The sequence below is a fragment of the Salvia splendens genome, chromosome 16 (genome assembly GCF_004379255.2).
Source record: "Salvia splendens isolate huo1 chromosome 16, SspV2, whole genome shotgun sequence".
In the NCBI taxonomy this organism is placed as follows: Eukaryota; Viridiplantae; Streptophyta; class Magnoliopsida; order Lamiales; family Lamiaceae; genus Salvia; species Salvia splendens.
Genome location: NC_056047.1, coordinates 21622483 through 21646860, shown reverse-complemented (window position 1 = coordinate 21646860; position 24378 = coordinate 21622483). Strand labels below are relative to the sequence as shown.

Here is a 24378-nt window from a genome sequence, read left to right as displayed (position 1 = left end):
GCAATACACTAGGTGAGGTGGCGTGAGCGTGCATGTACATGTGCATGTTGTACGAGTTTCACAACTTGTCACTTGTGCACATAGTACATGTCTCGATAAAATATTTTCAATACTTGATTAATGAATGTTCACTTATAAATGTGAGATTAATCAACATAACTTCACATTCAAGTAGTATAAAGTTTAATGGACTAATTTCACTTACCGCGAATCGATTTAGACAAACAAACATATATACCATGATTACATACTCGGAATGCAGATAGATTCTACGCCGTTACATTTCACAAAGTTGGAAACATTTGTCACTCATACGACTCAGTCAAACGTCGCTCAGCACACGATTTCAATCGGTTATTGCATTTGATAATTTACATAAATAATTAATAAAAATATTAACTATATTACAATATTGTCAGAAAACGCCAAACAAAACGGTAGTTATATTAGTTAGAAACTGAAAATTCCCACAGCCACAAACTACACTATCCATGGCTTGTTTCCTCTCCGCCCCTCCCTTTCTCTCCTCCCGCACTCCTCTCTTCAAACCTTGCAACCCCACTTTCTCCCCCGCATCTTCACGAACCCGACGCCTAGTCCTCACAGCCTCCGCCAGAGCTCTCCAAGCTCTCATCTTCGACTGCGACGGCGTCATCCTCGAGTCCGAGCATCTCCACCGCCAAGCCTACAACGACGCCTTCGCCCACTTCAACGTCCGCTGCCCGTCTTCCCCCTCGCCCGCGCCCCTCGATTGGACCCCCGAATTTTACGACGAGCTGCAAAACCTCATCGGCGGCGGCAAACCCAAAATGAGATGGTGAAATTCTACTAATTCTTTTTTTTTTGAACTTTTTTTTTGTTGAATTTTTTTGTTGAAGGTATTTCAAGGAGCACGGGTGGCCGACTTCGACAATTTCCGATTCGGCGCCCCAGAGTGATGAAGATAGAGCAAACTTGGTTGACATTCTTCAGGTCATGCTTCTCTTTTTTTGCTTTTGATTTTGATAGAATTTTTAATTTTGATGTTTGAGGAATTACTAGTGTTTAGTCACATGAGATTTTATTAATGATAAGCAACTCATTCAATTTCATAATGCATCTAAGTTGTTGAAGAATTGGATTAGGGTCCGTTCAGTACACGAAATTGGAATCAGAATTCTACAGAATTGAACTTAAAGGAGTTGATTTACAATTCAATTCCAAATCATAGAAATAAAGGCCTAATTAATTTAGTTGTTTGTTTCGTGATGTTGGTGCAGGACTGGAAGACGGAGAGGTACAAAGAAATAATTAGATCCGGAACTGTAAGAACATCAATTTTTATACTAGAAAGTGTTTTGCTTTTCCGAATTCTCTATGTACAATGAGACTGTTGCCACTTTTTCGAGCAGGTTGAGCCCAGACCAGGAGTTTTGAGATTGATGGACGAGGCAAAAGCTTCTGTAATGATCCACATTGTGTTGTAGTATGCATCAGCTGTCTGTTTTTTCGTATCACTAATCGTAATCAAGTTTCTGTTTTCGATTTTAGGGAAGAAAGCTAGCCGTCTGCTCTGCTGCAACTAAGAGTTCAGTAGTTTTGTGTTTAGAAAATCTAATTGGATTGGTAAAATTTCTAACAAAATCACCATCCCGTGTGTCGTTGATGTTTCCCTCGTTTAATCCATCTTCTGAAGTAGAGAAGTAGGGTAATAGCTTGTTTTTATCGTATTGTTACAGGAGCGCTTCCAAGGCCTCGATTGCTTCCTAGCAGGTACTCTCGAAAAATGAGCGAAGTTTGTTGTTTTTCTCATCAAAAAGATTTGGATACAAACTTTTTTGGTTTTGTGTTGTTGCTTCGTTCGGTAGGGGATGATGTGAAGGAAAAGAAGCCCGATCCGATGATCTATGTCACAGCCGCCAAGGTAAATAAGCTGTGCACTGACTAGTCTTGTTCGTCCCGGACTCAACTTTGTGTTGCTTTGATAGAAACTAGGCGTGTCGGAGAAGGATTGCTTGGTGGTAGAAGACAGTGTTATTGGATTGCAGGTTCACAACCGTTGATAAACAATTTTGTATTCTCGAATCAGTCTATGGTAGAAAAGAAACACCTCCAATTGTGTTGATACAGGCTGCAACGGGAGCAGGAATGTCGTGTGTGATCTCATACACGTCGTCTACTGCTAACCAGGTGAGCGAGCGCGTTGTTTGTGTTACTCGACAAAGAGAGAGTTATTTGAAGAAGAGAGCATATTGAGAGTGGTGATTTGATGCATTTTGTAATAGGATTTCACAGCAGCAGCAGCAATCTACCCTGACTTGAGCAATGTCCGATTGGCGGACTTGGAGGCGTTGCTTGGAGACGTCGTGGCTGCAAAGTAAATCTCGAAGGTTTACGATTTCCGGACCAAATCTTGCCTCATGGTAACATTTATACATCAATGAGAAAATAGTTGGTTTAAGTGAGTTGATAAGAAGGTATTGACAACTTCAGCTTTGCATTCTTGCTATAATTCAATCTTTTGGCTGCAAATGGCTATATAGTTAGTTAAGAACCTTGGTTGTGTATTGAATGTATTAAGACCTTGCTCAAGTGTCTTGATAAGTTCTAAAACAACTCATCAAGCAATACTTATTTTCATTTTTTGTTCAAAGTATTTAAAATACATATAACTATGCTAGAAAGGAGCTAATGAGGAAATGAAAAGACTCAATAGTCATAGTAAGTGAAATATAATCCTAAACACTTGGAATGACTCTAGGACTCCAAAAGTCCATTTATTAAACACAAATAAGTAAAAGTGACTACTGACTAGTACTAGTATTTATTTTGGGCTGCTCCTTTTCAAAAAAATATAGCCTTTTATTCTTAATCTTAGGCCTAATGTGATATGTAATCAGTATATATTATAGTCTAACTTGAATAAAATATACTCTAGCCGTTCCAAAGGTAATTGAACCAATTCATTTTTGAACTCGTTTTGTAAAAATGATAAAGAATAGTTAAAGTATGTATGTAAGAGAGTATTGTTAAAAAGAGTATTATCTATATTATTCTCTCTTACTGTACTCTCTCGGCACCATAACTATTTAAGACTATCAGTTTTGGAAAAAGGGGTGGAAAAGAAACAATCCAACTACATTGGGACGGAGAGAGTATGATCTAATTATAAAAATAATAATATATACTCCCTCCGTCCCATAAATTTTGTCACACTTTGATCGGACACGGGTTTAAGAAATGTAATGGAAAGTGAGTTGAAAAAGTAGTTGAATGTGAGTCCTACTTTTATATATTAGTTTTATTAATAAAATGCGAGTGTGAATGAGTTAGTGGAATATAAAGTCCACTATTATATATGGTAAAAAGTGAAATGTAACAAATTTTAGTAGGATGAAGCGCCGAACGTATATAAAAAATATGATAAACTTTATGAGACGGAGGGAGTAATAGATTGAATTTGGCATACTACCATGATAGTATCACGAGGTTTCCTCCTACTAATCAAAAATGAATTTACTTTCATTTTTATGGTCAAAGTGGCTGTCGGTGACAACATACAGAATTCAGCAAAAACATGAAATCGTAACAATATTATAATGCGTCATCTCTCAAAAATCATCAAAAGGGGTGGTGCCGCAGTTGGCTAGCACTTATAGGTCTCATAGCTACTGACTGATCCTGAGTCCTCTCTCACCCCAATTGTTTTTTTTTTATATATGTTGTTCCCCCATTTGTTTTGTGTTTGTATAGCATTTATCCTCGTATCATGATCAATTCTTTTTCTTATAGAATATAAATTTAAAGGCCGTGTCACGATGGATTCGAGCCCGAGACGTGCGTTTGGCCTTATAACACATACTCATGCCACGAAAAAACAAAAGAAATAGTATTCATACCATATATTTTGCCTCTGTGCCCCTTAAATATGGATTTACCACAATATAAAAAAAATGTTGCAGATACACTTGCTCTCTCTTATCAGTCAACCTTGCTACTCTTCCCGTTGTTCTCGAGCTTCCGGGTGAGGAACGACTTTAAGTGCTTGTATAGCTCCTTTGTCTTCTCCATATTGATCGCGTGTCCTGCATTTTTTAGTAGCACGAGCTCTGCATTGTTTCCCAAGTGCCTGTCATCAACCCCCATACCATATTCAGACTTCAGAGAGGATGAATTACTATTACTATTGCTATAGTTGAGAGTTGAGAGTTGAGACCTCACCTTACTAATCTATGAGCCAATTCTATCGGGAAAACCTGGTCGTGTTCTCCCCATATTATCAACGTAGGCTGCAAAAAGTGGCGTCCAATCTTAGCAACGTTCGCCAGGAATGATCATTTGGAAAAAGCATGAATTGATGGAGGAAAAACCTGAGTGATTTTAGGCAGATCCGAGAGCTTTCTATCCTTATGCAACGCGTAGATCAACTCTTTTCGTTCTTGAAGATTCTCTGTACACATTACCTACAACCATCGGGACAAAAATTATCAAGAACGTACATATACACAAATTGAAACTCGAAAAATTATCAAGAAGGTACGACACAGATTCACCATGGCAATGTGCTAGATTTGAGCTTACATCCAAAGCAATCACACATCCAGCAACAAAACACCAAGAAAATGCCCTAACATCACATCACCCCTATTTCTCATGGAAATTAGCATTCAATCTCTACCAAAATCCTACACAACATTACACATTACCCCTCCACCAAATCAAGCAATGCAAACATCCAAATCCAACAAGAAACACATGAATCAAAATGCAATCCCACATGAATAAAATCAGCAAGAAAGCAAAAAGGCACATTCTTTGTAACATCACCCATATTTCTCACCAAAATCAGCATCCAATCTCCACCGAAATCCAACACAACATCACACATTCATCAAACCAAACTCCTCCACCAAATCAAACAATGCAATCAACACCCAAAACCAACATCAAAATGCAATCTCACAAGAATAAAATCAGCAAGAAAGCAAAAAGGCACATTCTTTGTAACATCACCCCAATTTCTCACCAAAATCAGCATCCAATCTCCACCGAAATCCAACACAACATCACACATTCATCAAACAAAGCAATCAACACCCAAATCCAACATCAAAATGCAACCTTACATGAATAAAATCAGCAAGAAAGCAAGAAGGCACATTCTTCGCCGGCTTGTAAAACGACAGCCGCATCAGCTCCCTCAGCTTCTCCGGCGTCTGCGCCAGCAAAATCTCAATAGCCTCCTCCACACTCCTCACCCTAAACATCCCCTCCTCCATATCCCTCTCCTCCAAGCAAACCCCAGCGCACCCAATCACCACCCTCTCCACCGCCTCCGGGAACAACGCCGCCATGCTGTAGGCCACAAACCCGCCGTAGCTGAGCCCCACCACGCTCATCCGCCCCCTCACCCCCGCCGCCACCAACGCCCGGTACACACACTCCGCCTGAAACCCCTCCCCCCGCTCCGGCCGCGAGGTGTAGGAGTCGCCGAAAAACAACAAATCGGGAACGTAGACGTTGAATTTGGTTGACAAGGGAGAAACGAAGTCGCCCCACTGCCACATTGCGTTGGCGCCGATTCCGTGGAGGAGGACGAGCGTCGGCTTGTTGGGCTTGTGGGCCTTGGGCCCCCAGCTGTGGATGAAGGTGCCGTCACCGAGGTTGGCCGTGAGGGAGCGGAGCCCGGCGGAGGAGAAGGACCACCGGTAACACTTGTCCCTTGACGATGTGAAGCTGAAACACTTCCCCATTGCTTCAAAATTAGATCTTTTCGAGTCCCAGCAACGATTCTTTCAAGATTTCTACTGGAAATTTGGGGATGTTTGAGAATTTTTTCTTGAGGAGGAGAGTGTTGAATTAATCACGTAAGGTTATATTTTTATGTCGTAGTTAGGTGCGATTATTTAATTGGATTTGGATTGGGGTTGGCTAGATTTTTGATTAAAAGTTAATTAATTTTTGTTTGCTATTAATAGATAGGGAATCCCCACTTGCTATTTGACGATTGTAAGAGGTGCCACGTTAAATGATTGATTTGATTTAGGTAGTTTGGAATTGGACCTTGTCATTGGTTTAGTGTTATTTTCCAAAATATTATTTATTTCTGTCTTTTTTGGACATGGTAGCTCAACGACATAACATCTTGAATATTAGTCTCTCTCTGTCTTTAAAAATTATCTCATTTTATAATTTAGTCCGTCAATCTCAAATCAATTTATTTTATAAATTATTGTAAATATACCTACTACATGCACCATAAATCTAGTTTGTAATTTACTAATTCACCAAAGTAAAAGGTTAAATTAAGAAAGAACATTTATTAATCTTCTACCCATGGTCCTATATATTTAGTATAAAAAATTCGAGTTGACGTCTAATTATCGAAAAATACTAGTATTTCTGTCTATTACCAACAAATTGCTCTGGCATACATTTCTACAATTCTACCTTCTTTAGTCCACAATTTCATTAGAGCATCCACAATAGCGCCTAGCGCACCGCCTAGCCGAGCGCCGGCGCTAGGCAGTGCGCTAGGCGGTCTATTGCAGCTGCCCAGCGATTTTCGCGAAAAAAAAACCGCCTAGCGCTCGGCGGTTCCGTGGCGCTAGGCGGTGCGCTAGGCGCTATTGCAGCGTCCAGATCGCCTAGCGCACCGCCTAACGCGAATTTTTAATTTTTTTTTGTTTCCGAAACACTATATATACGCGACTTGCCCGTCATTTTCATTCGACATGCGCCAAACTGAGGCTCATATTCCGCCCCCAACGTACGGAGTGGGGTACCTCACGATGAAGACGGCCGCCTCCAAGCACATGCTGACATGCGCCAAACGGAGGCTCATATTCGACTCCAAAATGATTTAATTGAAGAGTTATGGGCGCAGAGGACTGCACGACAATAGTTTTTTTTTGTTAATTATGTAATTTTTTTTAATTAATGTACTTTTTAAATTTTAATAATATTATTGAATTTTCTCGTATATGTATCGTAGATTAAATTACGTATTTTTTGTGATTGTTAATTATTTGTTTTATATAATTTTGAGTGATGTGGCTATTGATGTGGCTGGGCTATTTATGATATGGCTAGGCTATGGCTGGGCTATTTATGATGTGGCAGGAGTATTTTTAGTGTTGATGATGTGGCAGGAGGAGTTTGTGGCTGGGCTATTGCTGGGCTATTCCTATTGTGGATGGCCTTACCAGCAAGGCCAAATATGCAAAGTAGGGCCCACACAGCCACCACTGGTCCACCAACATTTCCAATTTCATTATCTCTACTCTCAGTGAGTCGTTTTCAGACTTCAGCGGTTTTTAAATGGAGCATTATAGATTTATAGTCTTTAAAATCATCTTCGCCGAATTTTAGTATTTTCTACTAACTTTAAAATTAGTGCAAAATACTAATATTAATATAAATTTTATATTTTATTTGTTATTTCTTACGACAGACCAATTATCATATCCGACTAATTTATGTGCATTTTTTATTCTACTTTGGTCTTACTAATTCAATTTTATTTTCTACGTGGCTTTTACCACAAATTAAAAATGTAGTCTAAAATATCATAAACATTTAATATTTACCATGTAGAATAAGTTTTTCGTCAAAAATATCTTATTTGGACTAGATTGAGAAATAACAAAAAGAATGTAAAGTTTGTAATACTCCATTTTAGACCGATTTTAAAATTCGTTGAATACCAAAATTTGGCCAGAATTGATAGTTTATTTTAGAGACCAATACTAGTTTTTAAATAGTTGAATTGTTTCTTAAATTTGATAAAACTTTAATTTTCTTCTACTTACTCTTTATTTTTTAATTTATTTTACATTTACATTTTCAATTTGAGTATAATAATTGCATAGAGATACATACATACTCCCTCTGTCCACCATTTCACTAACTAATTTCACTCACATTTTATTATAAAATTAATATATAAAAGTAGGTTGCATATTCACTTGCTACTGTATATCTTAAAATTCATGCCAAATTACACGGTGTCAATTAATAGGGGATGAAGGACTGAAATCATGAGCTACTGAAAGAGTTGAATTGAGCAAAGGTGAATGCTCTTTGAATTGAGCAAAGGTGAATGCTCTTTTACATTAGGAAGTTTTCCTAACGTATTGTTATTCCTAAGGTGAATGCTCTTTTTACTTCATCTTGCTTTCATGGATCTGTTCTGTAGTAGATGATAATTCCCCCAAACAATTAAAACGGCTTACTGATTTTGAGAGTCCCGGTGGAGACACGGTTTTCCAGCGCGAAGCCGTTCACAGAAATCTTCTCCGACTCTGCACCACACTGACTGAACACCTCTTAGTTTACCCTTGTATGATGAACTTGAGCGTCATCTCTTGTCTTCGAGGTAATACTCTGGGTCTGTTTGTTTGGCAAGATTTTGCTCAAAAAAAGTAATCTGATTCCTAATTTTTATCATAAAACAAGGAAAATAATTAACTCTGGAAAATAAGAAAATAGTGCAACTTTTCACGATTCTTATTTCTTCTTCCTAGTTTCAACATTCTTTATTATTTAGAGGTTTAATAGTAGTATTATTTTTACTATTTTAATAATTCATATTTTCAAACACATGATAAGTAATTTATTAGTGTTAAGAAAGGAAAAGATGCAGAAGATAATCACAATTATACTCCTTAATTATACTCCAAGAATAAAATACGAAATTTGATATTTGATTGACACTATACCATAATTACACATGTATCAAACCTTATATAATAGGGCATCTCTGCAGTAATTAAAATCATCAATTATCGAATACATTACTTTTCTATTCTTCAATTATGCCTAATATCCCATTCAAGATGGTATCAGAGCAGGGGTGAGACTCAGAGTAGTTTCATCACTGTCTGGGACAAATCTCAAACCTTCCGGCCAAAATCCGGCAGACCCTGATAAACAAAACCATGTCAGACAACGACGAACCACCAAAACCAACGGAAACAGAGCAATTCGCTCGAATGTTTGCCGAATTCATGCGTGTGAGTATCGCACAAAATCAGAACCAAATAACAAACCCCATAACTCCAGATCCAACACCATACAGAATCGATTCCTCGCCATTAGTTATTGCAGAGAAACTAAATGGCGACAACTATCCCCAATGGTCTATCCTTATGAAAGCATCAATTGGCAGAAGGGGGATGATGTCTCACATCACTGGAGTCCCACCCCCCCCGGCGAAAACCGACCAAGCTTTCGGAAGGTGGCAACAAGCTGACCATTGCGTATTCACATGGCTAACCCAGAATGTAGAACCAAGGCTGGTGAGTCAATTGACTCAATACCCAATAGCCAGGGACATATGGGTGAGCATCGAGGTCACATATGCCAGTGGGAGTGACAAGATCCAAGTATACGACATGTATGCAAAGGCAATCACATTAAAGCAAAAGGAGGAACCACTGGAGGAAATCTGGACCAAACTAAACGATTTATGGATCTCCATAGACCGGAGGCATCCAAATCCGATGAAACACGCAGAAGACATAGACATATACAACACAGAGAAACAAGAGCAGAGGCTATTCCAGTTATTAGTCGCCCTAAATAGCAAATATGAAAACATCAAGAAGGAAATCCTGAGAACAGAGCCATTTCCCTCAGCCGAAGCGGCGTACGCCATTCTCCGACGAGAAGATGTCCGATCGAGTGTTCTCCGGACGGAGGACTCCGGCACACAAGGGATCGGGGCAGGTCTGGCCGTGACCAATCAATGGCAGCATCGAAGCCATCCTCAACGGAGCGGCGGCGGAATTGGCGGTGGGTGGAACAAACGGACCGAAGAGGACAAATCGAGACTTATATGCTCTCATTGTGGGAAGAAGAAACACAGCCGTGAGACTTGCTTCGAGATCAATGGCTACCCGGAGTGGTGGCAGGAGAAGAAGAAACACAGCCGTGAGACTTGCTTCGAGATCAATGGCTACCCGGAGTTGTGGCAGGAGAAGAAGAAACACAGCCGTGAGACTTGCTTCGAGATCCATGGCTACCCGGAGTGGTGGCAGGAGAAGAAGCTCAAACCACCGCCAGCCCCATTTAGAGGAAATGGCCGAGCAGCAGCGGCGGTTGGCGGAGGAGAACCGGTCGCCGCCATCGGGAGCAACGTGGGAGCCGCTAACCATCGAGGCGGTAACCCGGAAACAGAAGGTGCAACCACCGGAGTAGCAACCGTCGCCAGAGGAGGAGGCGACGCAATTTCGTCGGGTGAGGCAGAGAATGAGGAGGCGCCTCATTCTGCAGGTAAATTAGGGTTTAGTAAATTAGGGTATGGGAAATTAGTCTCAAACCCTTACTCTTTCACACTCCCTAAAAAGGACCCCCCCAGACCCTGGTAAATTGCACATTGCACCCCAAAATTTACAAACTACCCCATGTACTCCCAGATATTGCAAACAGGCCCCCCACTGCAGAAATTCACAAATAAAACCCCTACATTTAGAAAAAAAATCCCGAAACAACCTCTATACCTTGTAAAAATCAGTTCCAGATACTTGAATAATTACATGTGTCCTATGCCTTGAATGTTTCCTCTGAAGAGAAAAATGACAAGTGGATTTTTGACTGCGGAGCCACTGACACTATTACTTATGATATCTCTGATATATCCAATATGCATAGGGCACCGAAAAGCCATATCCAAACTGCCAGTGGCGAATTTACACCTGTTGAAGGAGTGGGAACAGTCAGAGTTTCATCGGCTCTAACACTGTCTAATTGTTTATATGTTCCTTCTATGTCGCATAAACTGTTGTCAATCAGTCATGTGACGAAAGAATTAAACTGTACTTTGCTGATGCAACCAACTTTCTATCTGTTACAGGATATCAGGACAGGTGAAATTATTGGACGTGGCACTGAACGGGACCGGCTATATTATGTGGATGAAATAGCACAACGAGGAACTGCTATGCTAACTCATGGGACTACTGATAGAGAGGCCTGGCTCTGGCATCGACGTTTGGGACATCTTTCCACGGGTTATTTAAAAATCCTCTTTCCTAAATTTAGTCAAGATATGTACTGTGAAACCTGTGTGTTGGCCAAGATCCATAGACATTCATATAAATCAAACAATACCCGTGTTGATTCCCTTTTTTCACTAGTTCATGCCGATGTGTGGGGTCCCTCTCCTACTGTGGGGGGACAAGGGTTCAAATATTTTCTCCTCTTTATAGATGATTGCACTCGTATGACCTGGGTCTACTTTATGAAACAGAAAAATGAAGTTTTTGAACATTTTAGTCACTTTCATGCACTAGTTCAAACCCAATTTCAGAAAAACATAAAGACCCTTCGTTCAGACAATGGGGGGGGGAGAATTTGTCAACTCAAAAATGAAAACTTTCTGCCACGATAAAGGTCTTGTCCACCAAACCACATGCCCATACACCCCAGAACAAAATGGCGTATCAGAAAGGAAAAACCGCACCCTCCTAGAAATGGCTAGAGCCATGCTTATTGAGTCTAACACTCCCAGACACTTCTGGCCAGAAGCTGTTGCCGCATCTGTCTATTTGACAAACTGATTACCGTATAGAACCCTAGACCTTCAAACACCCCTGAAAGTCCTCACGACACTAGCCCACATACCATTACCTTTGACCTTATAGCCTCGAGTTTTCGGGTGCTCAGTCTTTGTACACATCCCGAAGCATGAGCGAAATAAACTAGCCCCATGTGCTATAAAATGTGTCTTCGTGGGGTATGTGATCTCACAAAAGGGATATAGGTGCTTCGAGCCTAAAACCAATCGCTTGTTCACCACCATGAACTGCGATTTCCTTGAAACAGACTATTTCTTTAACCAACTTAGCGGTGAGGGAGAGAGTTATAGTGAACCACTAAGCGGGTTACCAGCCCAAAACACTCAGCAAGCCCATCGGCTCAAGGCCAAATAAAAGAAGACGTTGAAGAAATACAGCCCACACCAAACAGTGACACCATCCAAGAAGATCCCCTACTGGTATCCCCTGTAAGTGCTCTTCACACTCCTACTGATTTGGTGTGCGTTGGTGAAACTGACCCTGAGACATATAATGAGGCTGAAACAGTCTCACAAAGTGAGTTAGACATTTGTGATCTATTGGAAGAACAGATCAGTGACGAACTTGGAGGATACAAACTTCCACTAAGGGACACCTCTCAGAGATGGCGCATGCATTCAAGGCCGCGCTATATGAAGAAGGGGAGATTCTGTGTACTGTGGAAGAAACATGGAGACACAAACACTGGGGAGAGGCAATGCTGAAAGAAATGGGATACCATTCAGGTGCTACTCTCAGTTGCTGCAAATAGGGACGACCACTTCACCAATTTGATGTAACAAACACATTTCTACATGGGGAACTAAAAAGAGAAGTATACATGGAAGCACCCCCAAGATTCTCAGAGGGATTTGAAAAAGGGGAAGGATGTCGTCTAAAGAAGACCCTCTATGTACTTAAACAATCTCCAAGGGTTTGGTTTGGGAGATTCAAAGAAGCCATGACCAAATATGGATTTCGGCAAAGTCACTCAGATCACACTCTGTTCTTGAAGAAGCGAGAAGACAAAATCACGTGCCTGATCATCTATGTAGATGATATGATTATCACGGGAGATGATACATAAGAAATAGAGAGACTAAAGGGGAGCTTATTCCAAGAGTTCAAAATGAAAAATTTGGGGAACCTCAAATACTTCTTGGGGATAGAAGTACTACGGTCCAAAGGAGGAATCTTCTTGACACAGAATAAGTACATCCTGGATATTCTAGCAGAGACAGGCTTGATTGATTGCAAACCCGCTGATACACCAATCTTAGTGAACCATGGGTTGCAGATCTCTGAGGAAGCTGAATTAGCAGATCAAGGCAAGAACCAGCGCCTGGTGGGGAAACTCATCTACCTCTCTCATACTAGACCAGACATTGCGCATGCACTAGGAGTAGTGAGTCAATTCATGCATCGACCACAAAAAGATCACTTTGAAGCTGCTTTGAGGATCGTGCGGTATCTCAAAGGAACATTCAGACATGGTATAATGTTCAGAAAGAATAAACACCAAGGAGTTTATGGATTCACCGATGCTGATTGGGCGAGTAATCCAATTGATCGGAAGTCGACTGCTGGGTACTTCACGTTTGTAGAAGGTAACCTAGTAACATGGAAGAGTAAGAAACAAAAAGTGGTAGCATTATCAAGCGCGGAAGCTGAATTCCGAGGGATAAGAAGTGGATTAATGGAGATCTTATGGCTTAGAAGGCTGATGGATGAAATTGGGCTCACACAAAACAAGAGTCAACTATACTGTGACAACAAGGCGGCAATCTGCGTATCCGAGAATCCAGTACAGCATGATAGAACAAAGCATGTTGAAGTCGATAGACACTTCATCAAAGAGAAATTGGAAAGTGGAGTTGTGGAGCTGCCATTCGTCCGGTCCGAAGAACAATTAGCTGGTATTCTCACCAAACCCGTCAATTCCAGAAGCCTCATAAATATTCTTGGCTAGTTGAGCTTTGGAGATCCCACCACTCAACTTGAGGGGGAGTCCAGAGCCTTTGTCTTAGCGGCAAGGAGCTTAGACATTAATGTATGAGGTGCCGAGTTCGAATCCCTCTTGGCATCAGTTGTAATTTCCTCATTTCTATAGTATAGTAGTTTATTTGTTTTTTCCTCCTTCATATAGGAGTTAATTTTTTAAAAAACAACTTGAGGGGGAGTGTTAAGAAAGGAAAAGATGCCAGACTCCTCAATTATACTCCAAGAATAGAATAGAAAATTTGATATTTGATTGATACTATACCATAATTACACATGTATCAAACCCTATATAATAGGGCATCTCTGCAATAATAAAAATCATCAAATTATCGAATACATTACTTCTCTATTCTTCAATTATGCCTAATATCCCATTCAAGAATTAGGAATCATATTCTCATTAATTTATCCACTGAGAGGTCAAAGCTGCAAATGTCTTTCCTTACGAACATTTTGAAGTCGTTGTTGGTGATTTCGGGCTGGCAAAGCTCGTTGATGTGAGGAAAACCAATGTGATAACATAGGCCACATAGCTCCTGAATATCTATCCTCTAGAAAATCATCGGAGAAGACCGATGAACGATGCAGGGGCGGAGCCAAGAATTTGTAAAGAGAGGGGCAAATTTACATATGAAAGAATTTTATGAATATGGGGAGGGGTTTTAATAAAAGATTAAAAGAAATAAATTTTAAAATAGGTAATAAATATTTGGTTGGAAATTTTGAGGTGGGACAAATGCCCCTCCTAAGCCTCACATAGATCCGCCCATGGACTGATGTGTTTGGATATGGCATCATGCTTCTAGAGATCGTCACGGGCAACGAGCTATAGATTTCTCGCGTTTGGAAGAAAAAGACGATGGCTTACTGCTCGACCATGTAAGTTGTCAATGTGTTCGAAATAAGATGTACTAGCACTTTATACTTGTAAAATGGTGGAAACTCCATCTTACTATAGAAATTCCCCTTTCAGGTTTATTTCTTTTTTAATTAGGAGTCGAACATCGGTGAAACAAAATATGAAATACAAGAACTATCTACGTATGTTACAAATTTCCAACCCTAACACTAATGGAACCCTGGGCGGAGGCAACAACTTTCGCCCATTCCTTGATGTTCGCTTTCATCGTCTCTTCATTTTGTTTTCTATGAGCACCAATTTTGAGTTTTTCTTCAGCCACTACAACAAGATATGGAGGTGTAGTGTAACATACCTCCAATTTCTAAAAAATGACGCCACTTTCCATGTAACTAACTCCAGCCATTGCCAAAGCTTCCACAGACATCAATTTAAAGTATAGTTTGTTTTGAAAGAAATACTAACAATATTTATTAATTGTGAGAGAAGAGGCTAATTTATAGTAGTTTGAATGTTCCAACCTTCATTAATTTGAGTTAGGTTTCTAAAGATAAAAGCATTGTTTTGCACGTGCATGAGTGCATTAATAATAAACTCGTGATTTTTATATCCTCTTTGAGGGAGATATATACTTCTATTAAATATACAAGGCATTGCATGTGCATGATTTGTGTACATCAATTTTTTATGACCAAAGCCCTAAAGTTGCCTGCAATATATGCAAAACACACGAGAACAACCTGCAATGCATTTGCATTGTGATCAAAACACACTATTAATTTTATAGTATAATAAATAAATAAACTCATGCTCAATATTTCAGATATGAATTGAATGTGATCACATGCACCCATCAAATTTCCTTTTCCTACCTTAATCTTCATGTGAACTACTTTTTGTAGGTTAATTTTTATAAGCTTAGTCATTTATATAGCCTTACTAAAACATATGAGCATTTGCTAGTGACGCGGGGACTCAAACCACTTTTAACAATCTGCGACATTGGTAGTAGAGGGTTATGATAAAGATGCGTAACGAGAGAGAAATAATTAGAGATGGTAGAAATAATTAGAGGTTGTTGTTGACGTTGAAAGAGCCGACAATGTCATGAAGCGGCAGTATTGTTGTTGTAACTATTAAAACATTTTTCATTGATGATCAAATACCGTAACACCAAATAAACTGGAGTATATGATATATTTCTTTTTTCTATCTATCCATAAGACCATAACTACTACTCGTTCCGTCCGTCATTAGGAGTTCATTTCTTGGAGATACGTGATTTAAGAAATGTTAAAAAAATGGGTGAAAAAAATTAGTGGAATATGAGTCTCACTTGTATATATTAGTTTTAAATGAAATATGAGCAAAGTGAGTTAGTGGAAGATGTGATCCTATTAACATTTATGGTAAAAGTGAACCCGGACTCCTATTCCCGGACGAACTAAAAAAAAGAGTTCTTATTCCCGGATGGAGGGCGTACTATTCATGATTTGAAATCTTACAATATTGTTTCGAGTTTTCAATCAGATAGCACGATGATGAAATTCAGTATACAATACAAATAAATGAAGAGACATAATTTAAAAATTAATTCCAGGGATTTAGGTAATATATTTACACATTTAACAAAACCAAAGTCCACAGCTACAATCAATTATGCATTTTTTTCAAAAATACTCGCTAAACTGACCACGTGAATACTTATGTAAGTATTCAACTATCTATCAATGATAATACATATTCATAGGCTAAAATTAATGGAATATATAACATTTATAGAAAAAGTTTAAATTATCGTGTGAAAGGAATCTGACGGTCTAGAGGTATGTGCATTTTATACAAAGCTGTCAAATAGTGGTGATTGGAGGAATATTGGTCCAAAGAAATAATACTCCGTAGCTTCCAAGAAAAGTTTTAGGGCATCACCACTAGCCTGCCACGTGCATCGTCATATCAGCATTTTATCCTCCTACTCTTTCACCTGCAATGGGACGCCCTAAGGGGCGCCCTATAGGTTTTACTATTGTTTTGTTAATTAGTTTAAATATTTTTAAATATATAAATGCAAACTAATTAAAAAACACAACGATTAACTAAAAAACGACAAATACTACATTGATTAAAAAAAATTATACGAGTTAGAAATAAAAAAAGTTGACTACTCTACAAAAGCCCCAACTTCCGGCTCAGCTCATCGATCAACCCCTGGAGGTATTCAGCCGGGTCCGTACACTTCATGAGGGAGTTATGTGTGTCCAACAACGTCCGCGCCATCGAGGCCGTTGCTAACTCCGCGTAGGCAAGTGCCGACGGGGTCGGGGTCGGGATCGGCGATGGGGGGCGGCCGCGGCTTGCGAGGAGGATGTCGCCTTTGCCTTCCCCTTGTTCTTCGCAGCCTTGACGCCTACGGGACGCCGGGAGGACGTCGGTGTGCCGGAACTCTCATCCTCTGTGTACGTCCGGTTGAGGTCCACCGGATATGTGCCGCTTTCGCTGCTCGTGTAACCACCAGTGTCGGTGGTCTTCGTCCTCTTTGTCGCACAGGTGTACAGAATCCCACCGGTGTACAAATGAAGGTGGGGTAGAGGGTATTTATATAAATGAATTTTTTGAATTAAAAATAAATAAAAACGCGTTGCATCGTCCGCGCCGTCCACATTGGGCGGACGATGGCGCGGACAATGCCCTATCGGCCGCGCTTCCTCAGCGGACTATTTGTCGGGCGAGGACGACGCATCGTCCATCGTCCGCGCACCCACAGTGGCGGACGATGTCGCGCCCGAGGCATCGGGCGGCCTATCGTCCACCCCACTGTGGGTGCCCTTAGAACAATTATAAAGCACCATTGAGTCTGCAAAACGAAACATAGATAGAGAAGGGTGAGAAGAAGAAAGATGGAAGAGAAAGATGGCCGGTGGTTGTGCCGACGTTGAGCACCAGATCCCCGTGGCTAGGGTTGCCACCAGTTACGACGGTGGCTGGAGAAGGCAAACGTCGAGATGGCGGCTGAGTCTGAAGACTTGCAAATTATATTTGCAAGAGTAATGAGATTTTAGTCTACTACTTTTTATCTATTAAGTATTATGTCATTTACTAAAAAGTTTTCTAGAGTTTAGGAATTATAATTGATCGGTCCAAATATTTTTGGACACTGTATATATATTTGAAATTAAATTCTATTGAACTAAGTAATTAAATTTATATATTCACTTATTATTTTCTATTACTATTTGGTATATTGTTTATGATTTATAGTTACAAATAAATTTTTATTTATATCTAATAGAATTAATATAATTTATTGATATATTTTTATTAAAATTATGTTTACTAAAAAGTTTTCTATAGTTTAAGAACTATTATAATTTATTGATTTATGATATTATTTTTCTATCTTGATGATGGATGTAATGTTTTGAAAATTACTTACTAATTGTCAGTATTTATTATTAAATTGAACTTTATAGTAACTAATTTTATTCATTTCAATTATTTGCTTTTTTTTCTTTTGGATTTAGTAGAACATTTTTCTTTAGGGATATTGGCCTCTAATATTATGAAACTTTCAAAAAGTTGGATTTTTCCCACGAACTTTGAAATTGGCAAATAATATCATGAACTTTACCTTGAGTTTGTTATTTCCCACCAATGAAAAAATTATGGCTATATTAATGGATTGAAGAACAAATTCGGAGGGTGAAACTATTCTCAAAGATTGAAAAACTATTCTCAAAGATTGAAAAACTTGAAGCTCTCGAAGTTGTTGTTGAGAAATTACGAGAAAAAAATCGTATCATGATATTATTTTTTGGAATTTTTTATTGGTAGGAAATAACAAACTCGGGGTAAAGTTGGTGATATTATTTGCCAATTTCAAAGTTCGTGGGAAAAACCCAACTTTTTGAAAGTTTCATGATATATTATATGCCAATATCTTGTTTCTTTATTAGTATACCTTATTCTATTTCATCTACATATCTCCTATTTTGTTATTTCTTTTATTTAATATTACTGCACTCATATTAGATATTAGAGTGAACTACATCAAAAGTCTCTAACGTTTCCATTTGTGTCACTGCAGACCCCTAACAAAAAAAAATTATCGTCAAACAACCATAACCTTAAACATAATCACATATCATATATTTGTAGCCATTTTTCGGACCAAAATGCCCAAATGCCTCCAGGGGCATTTTAGTCAACTTACCAAAAACTTGTACACCTACACTGCAGACCTACCCTCTGTAATGTCATGTCATATTTGAGACCTTGATGACTAAATTTATTTTATTCTAAATAATCTGAATTAACTAAAGTAATACTTATATAAAGTCATGCCTATAAATTGTAGTACTACTACAACAAATAATACTTCGAATTAATTTACATGCATGTGCATGTACAACCTATGTATGTATAGTTTGTCTATTTTATTAATTTGTAAACCAATTTACACTAGATCATTTAGTCCTAAATCGGCATAATTAAAATCATTCCATAACAATTCCATCCTAAAATTTTAAATTTATTAATTTATCCTCAACATTCTCAAAATTTTCGACCTGCTAATCTATCAAATCTACTCAATTATTTTTCATATATTTACTTCTAAAATTAAAAATTTGTGTATATTAAAAAGTGAAATAAAATCAGTAAGCTTAAAAAGGTTAGAACAAAATTATTGAAAATTAGAGATAAATTTGATAATTTTAAACGTTGAGATGAATCTGATGAAACAACTAAAAACAAGATAGATTCGATACAATTTTAAGTCAATAAATTTGGTCAAAACTTTTCTCAAAAAGTGTTTTATGGGGTATTTTATTATTTTGTATAAATGCAAATTCTCACCATTATTTTGTGAATTTACACTCATGCTTCAATTGTTCATAAAATAAGATATAGTATTAATTACTTTCCCCAATTGCAAACTCTGATATTTTGTGAATTTTGCAATGTCATATACAGATATGCTATCAATTATTCTTAAATACAATAAATGCTACGCAATTTTGCAATCGTGGATCTAACTTTATTCTTAAATACAATAAATGCTACACCATATGTCCAATCGCCAACCATCACTGAAATGACCGGAATGCCCTTTTAGGGCTTAAGGGCAATATAGTCAGAAAAAACACGATATGTAATTATGTTTAAGGTTAGGGTTGTCTGGCGATATTTTTTTTTGTTAGGGGCCTGCAGTGACACAAATGGAAACGTTAGAGACTTTTGAGGTAGTTCACTCTAGATATTAAAATTGTATAAAATGGTACGATGAATATGAAATGTTTTATTTAGAGTATGTTGAGAGAAGTACACATTTATTTTTGTTATTGTTTATAATGTTATGAATATTTTTTATAATTAGTTTATATTTTTATCTATAAATATATTTTTATATTATTTATTTTAATATACTTATCTGTTAATATATCTTCATTATTTGAAAATCATTTGTCCCGTGCATAGCGCGGGTGGTAACACTAGTTTGATTTAACGAGGGGTTTACTGACTTGAAATTGAAAATACTCCTTCCGTCCGCGAATAGAGTTCCATTTCACTCCGGCACGAGTTTTAAGAGATGTTAAGAAAAGTGGGTGGAAGATAGTGGAATATGAGTCTCACTTGTAAGCAGTGGCGAAACCACATTAGGGCCAGGGGGCCCATGGTCCCCCCACCAATTTTAGTATGAATATATTATACATAGATATTAGACTTATAAAATAAAGAAGTAGCGTAGTTAGAGATGCCGAAGGTTTTCGGTTTCGGCGATTAATCGCGGAACCGTGACTTTTTTCTTGAATCGGAACCGCCATATTTTGAACCACGAGCCTGTTCCGGTTCCATATTTTACGAACTGAAACCCGTGCCGGAACCGCCGGTTCTGGACAGTTCCAAACCGGAACCGTGAAAAACTGTCGGAAAACCGTGAAATCTAGCCGGAACCATGAAAACCGCCCGAAACCGGCGGTTCGGAATCGTAAAAAACTGCCGGAAAACCGACGGTTCAGAACCGGAATCAGAACCGCCGGTCCTCGTACCGGAACCGGAACTGTGAAATAGCCTCACGGTTCGGTTCCGGTTCCACATTTCTCGAAACCGGAACCGTCGATTTACGAACCGTGGGCATGTCTAAGAGTAGTTGGTCACTGTGTGCCTAAGGCGACAACCCGAGATCGAGTGCACCCGACTGCAGAATTAATATTTTGACTTGTTACTCAAATTTTTTTGTTTCTTCCATGAAATTACCGAATTCAATGCAATTTAATTGTAAAAAATAATTTTCAGATTTGTAAATGAGTAAATATAGCATATAATTAAATTGTATTTTAAAATTATGCTCCTTATTTTTTAAAAAATAAATTCTTTCATTTATATTGAATTTTATGAGTTATCTACTGAATGATAACTAAAAAAATAGTGAAATAATAAGATTTCGTAGTTATAGATATAGATGAAATAGTCAACGATTCGTTTAATAAATATTCGTCATATGTACGAAATAATAAGATTTCGTACTAGTTTCTATTGATCATGCTCTAGTTATTTCACTTATATACTAATGCAACTTCAGGCGACGACACCATTGAAAATACCAATTACCGTTACCATTAATTTGGGCCCCAGTATTAATTTTTTGGTTTCGCCACTACTTGAAAGTATTAGTTTTAAATGATATGTGAGTGGAACCGCCGGTTTACGAACCGTGGGCATGTCTAAGCGTAGTTGGTCACTGTGTGCCTAAGGCGACAACCCGAGATCGAGTCCACCCGACTGCAGAATTATTATTTTGACTAGTTACTCAATTTTTTTGTTTCTTCGTGAAATTACCGAATTCAATGCAATTTAATTGTAAAAATTAATTTTCAGATTTGTAAATGAGTAAATATAGCATATAATTAAATTGTATTTTAAAATTATGCTCCTTATTTTAAAAAAAATAAATTCTTTCATTTATATTGAATTTTATGAGTTATCTAATGAATGATAACTAAAAAAATAGTGAAATAATAAGATTTCGTAGTTATAGATATAGATGAAATAGTCAACTATTCGTTTAATAAATATTCGGCATATGTACGAAATAATAAGATTTTGTACTAGTTTCTATTGATCATGCTCTAGTTATTTCACTTATATACTAATGCAACTTCAGGTGACGACACCATTGAAAATACCAATTACCGTTAACATTAATTTGGGCCCCCAGTATTAATTTTCTGGCTTCGCCACTGCTTGTAAGTATTAGTTTTAAATTATATGTGAGTGGAATGAGTTGGCGGAATGTGAACCTCTTTACCATTTATAGTAATTATGAACAGGGATTCCTATTTACGGACGGGCCAAAATAGCAAAACGAGACTCCTATTTGCGGACAGTAAGAGTAATATACTCAACATTATTAAACTAATATACGAAATAAATTACTTACTATTTAAATATGGTCGACTTATTTAAACTTGAAGTAGTGCAATCCGCAAGGTGGATAGATGAAAGTATGCGTTTTTGTTTTAAAGTTGTGCAGGTTTAGGAAATTCTAGGATGTGAATCAATATTTGTGATTGAGAAAAAGAAATGAAAAATATAGTAATGAGAATTAGTAAGTAGAAAACTGCATAAGTGGATAGATGAAAGAGAGATGGTAGAAAAAGGGAAAAGAAGAAACTTATTTAGGAAAGTGACCAAGGAAAAGCAATTTCAATTCTTCATTGTTTAAACAAAAAAAGGAAAGAAAAATAAAAAAAGGAAAGATTTTAAGTAGCATCACCCGAAATGCTGGATTGGTTAACGCATACTTTAAAACATATTTTATTAAAATAAAATAAAATGTAAGCTTATATATAATGTTTAATCTTAAGATTAATGTGAATCACTTACCTTCTTCTTCCTAAAAAATACTCCTATTATAAATTACACATCATTGATCATATGAATATAGTTGCATAATAATAATAAAAAATCACCTCACTCTCATTTTCTCCCTAAACCCTATTTTCTAGATAAAATGGAGCAATAAATAGAGCAGTAAATGCCATTGGGTTTAGGGTGGAGGCGTGGAGTAGTAAAATGCCAATTGAATTAAGTGGAGCAGTAAATGCCACACTCCTATATCTCTAGGAAGGGTTTGGTTTCTTTAGTTTTTAACAATGTTTTAAAAACCGAACCGGTGAAGCTATTGGTTCATGGTTCAACCGGTCAGACCGGTTTAATCACTGGTCGAACCATTTTACTGTTACAAATATGTATAATTTAATTTATAATGTAAAATATAGTGTCCAATATAATAAATAATAAAATATGATCAATAATGTATCACAAAAAGATTCAATCTTACAAATAATTAGTATATATACAAATATAAAACATTAAAATTTAGTGAATATAATAAAATATACAAATTTTAAGTTAGTGTGAATAAAAATTAAATATTTTACATATAAAAATAAACCAAATTTATATTAATTCAAAAAAAATGTATGTGGTGGAATAATTGAATACAAATTATTAGTTAGTTCAAACAAAAGAGTACGTTAATATCAATAGTTAGGCTACATAAATTAAATATATGCTATAAAATATATATTTAGTAAATAATAAACTATAAACTATAATAAATAAATATATTGAAAAAATCGAATCTTACTCCCTCCGTCCCATGTTGTTGCACTTTTCATTTTAGACCGTAAATTTGGGATTGATTTTTTAGTGTAATTAAATTAGAATTTTAAGTGTAATGAGACATCACTTAATAAAGGAGCTCTTAACTTAAACTAACATATTAATTGAATATATTAATTTTAACTTAAACTATAAATAGTGTAAGGAGTTTGTGACGAGCTGAAAAGCAACAGTGCAAGTAACATGGGATGGAGAGAGTATAATATAACGATAGTAATAAGCGTTATAGTAATAATATAGTAACTAGGGAAGTATTGATAAAATTTAGAGGATGATAATTATATGTATCATAATAAATAATTACATAAAAAATATAAAATAAATGAATTATTAGTTGGTTTAAATAAAAATATTAATATTCTATGTATAACATTGTTTAATGTTCTTATTTTTCCATGTGAGGCTTGTGGTGGAGTGGTTAAGCTCTTGTTAATTGGAGTGGAGGTCATGAGTTCAAGACCTTCCAACAATAAGTTTTTAATATTTTGAACACAAAAAGCAAAAACCGGTTTCCGGCCAGACCGGTCCAACCGACCGGTTCAAACGGTTCTCGATGGCTCAACCTCACACTGGTCTATATAGGTAAACCGGACCGGACTACCTACTGATTCGTGGTCGGATCGGTCGAACCGGCCAGTCCGGTCCGGTTTTTAAAACACTGGTTTTTAATTAATATTGCTATTCATCTTCTCCTTCCTTAACTCATCTTAAAAAATGAAAAATATTCAAAAATCGGACGTCGGTCGGTCGGCGCGCAATAGGCGCCTAGCGACTGCCAACCTCACGGCGCCCCTATCCACCCATTTTTTTGTTCGGATCGCTCAGTGGCGCCGAGCCGCACAGCGGTGGCACAGCCGCCACTACGAATGCTTAACACTACTTCCCCTGGTTTTTTTCTTTTTCTCTTCCCCTGTTTTTTCTCTTTTTCTCTTACTTTATTAATTGCGAATTAATTCATTTCATTTCAAGACTTGTTATGTTTGATACCAGATATAGTGCAACTTACGTAGAGAACGATGCAGTAATGCAGAGGATAAGGAAAGACAAACTAATAACAAAAGCACAAAACAAATATGACATGCCTGTCTCTTTTATTAATAAATGTATCGATATCGATTTCGCAGCAGACAACATATTCAAACAACGTCAACACAACAAGCAACACAATCTCCTTAAATAAAAGCATAATGGTAAAATAACCACAAAAGCTAGAAAAAGGAAAACAACAACAATAACTAAATCTTGAATTCTGAAAGTTCCGAGACAACTATAATTTGACAATATTTCTTGAATATT

The 24378-nt window shown here is 37.4% G+C and overlaps 2 protein-coding genes across 2 annotated transcripts; one reads left to right on the top strand and one right to left on the bottom strand.

The window, feature by feature from the left end:
* The first annotated feature begins 486 nt into the window (after positions 1-486).
* On the top strand, positions 487-2632 carry LOC121769836 (haloacid dehalogenase-like hydrolase domain-containing protein At4g39970). The gene is made up of 10 exons (XM_042166598.1): positions 487-817; positions 879-972; positions 1260-1304; positions 1392-1442; positions 1531-1605; positions 1719-1752; positions 1848-1903; positions 1968-2027; positions 2110-2169; positions 2265-2632. Exons 1-10 carry the CDS (start codon positions 492-494, stop codon positions 2358-2360), a joined length of 897 nt encoding a protein of 298 aa, XP_042022532.1. The 5' UTR covers positions 487-491; the 3' UTR covers positions 2361-2632.
* A 1117-nt stretch (positions 2633-3749) lies between these two features.
* LOC121770699 (putative aminoacrylate hydrolase RutD) lies at positions 3750-5854 on the bottom strand. The gene is made up of 4 exons (XM_042167468.1): positions 5106-5854; positions 4350-4442; positions 4201-4268; positions 3750-4108 (listed from the first exon to the last, which is right to left on the bottom strand). The coding sequence occupies exons 1-4, from the start codon at positions 5730-5732 to the stop codon at positions 3961-3963; spliced, it is 936 nt and encodes a 311-aa protein (XP_042023402.1). The 5' UTR covers positions 5733-5854; the 3' UTR covers positions 3750-3960.
* Between the last annotated feature and the right edge of the window lie 18524 nt (positions 5855-24378).

Coding starts and splice junctions, on each gene's coding strand:
- LOC121769836 (XM_042166598.1), top strand. CDS start 492: ATGGCTTGTTTCCTCTCCGCCCCTCCCTTTCTCTCCTCCCGCACTCCT. Junction 973..1,259: donor ACTTGGTTGACATTCTTCAG/GTCATGCTTCTC, acceptor ATGTTGGTGCAG/GACTGGAAGACGGAGAGGTA. Junction 1,443..1,530: donor TGGACGAGGCAAAAGCTTCT/GTAATGATCCAC, acceptor TTTCGATTTTAG/GGAAGAAAGCTAGCCGTCTG.
- LOC121770699 (XM_042167468.1), bottom strand. CDS start 5,732: ATGGGGAAGTGTTTCAGCTTCACATCGTCAAGGGACAAGTGTTACCGG. Junction 4,269..4,349: donor ATCTGCCTAAAATCACTCAG/GTTTTTCCTCCA, acceptor CACTTTTTGCAG/CCTACGTTGATAATATGGGG. Junction 4,109..4,200: donor TTGGCTCATAGATTAGTAAG/GTGAGGTCTCAA, acceptor GGTTGATGACAG/GCACTTGGGAAACAATGCAG.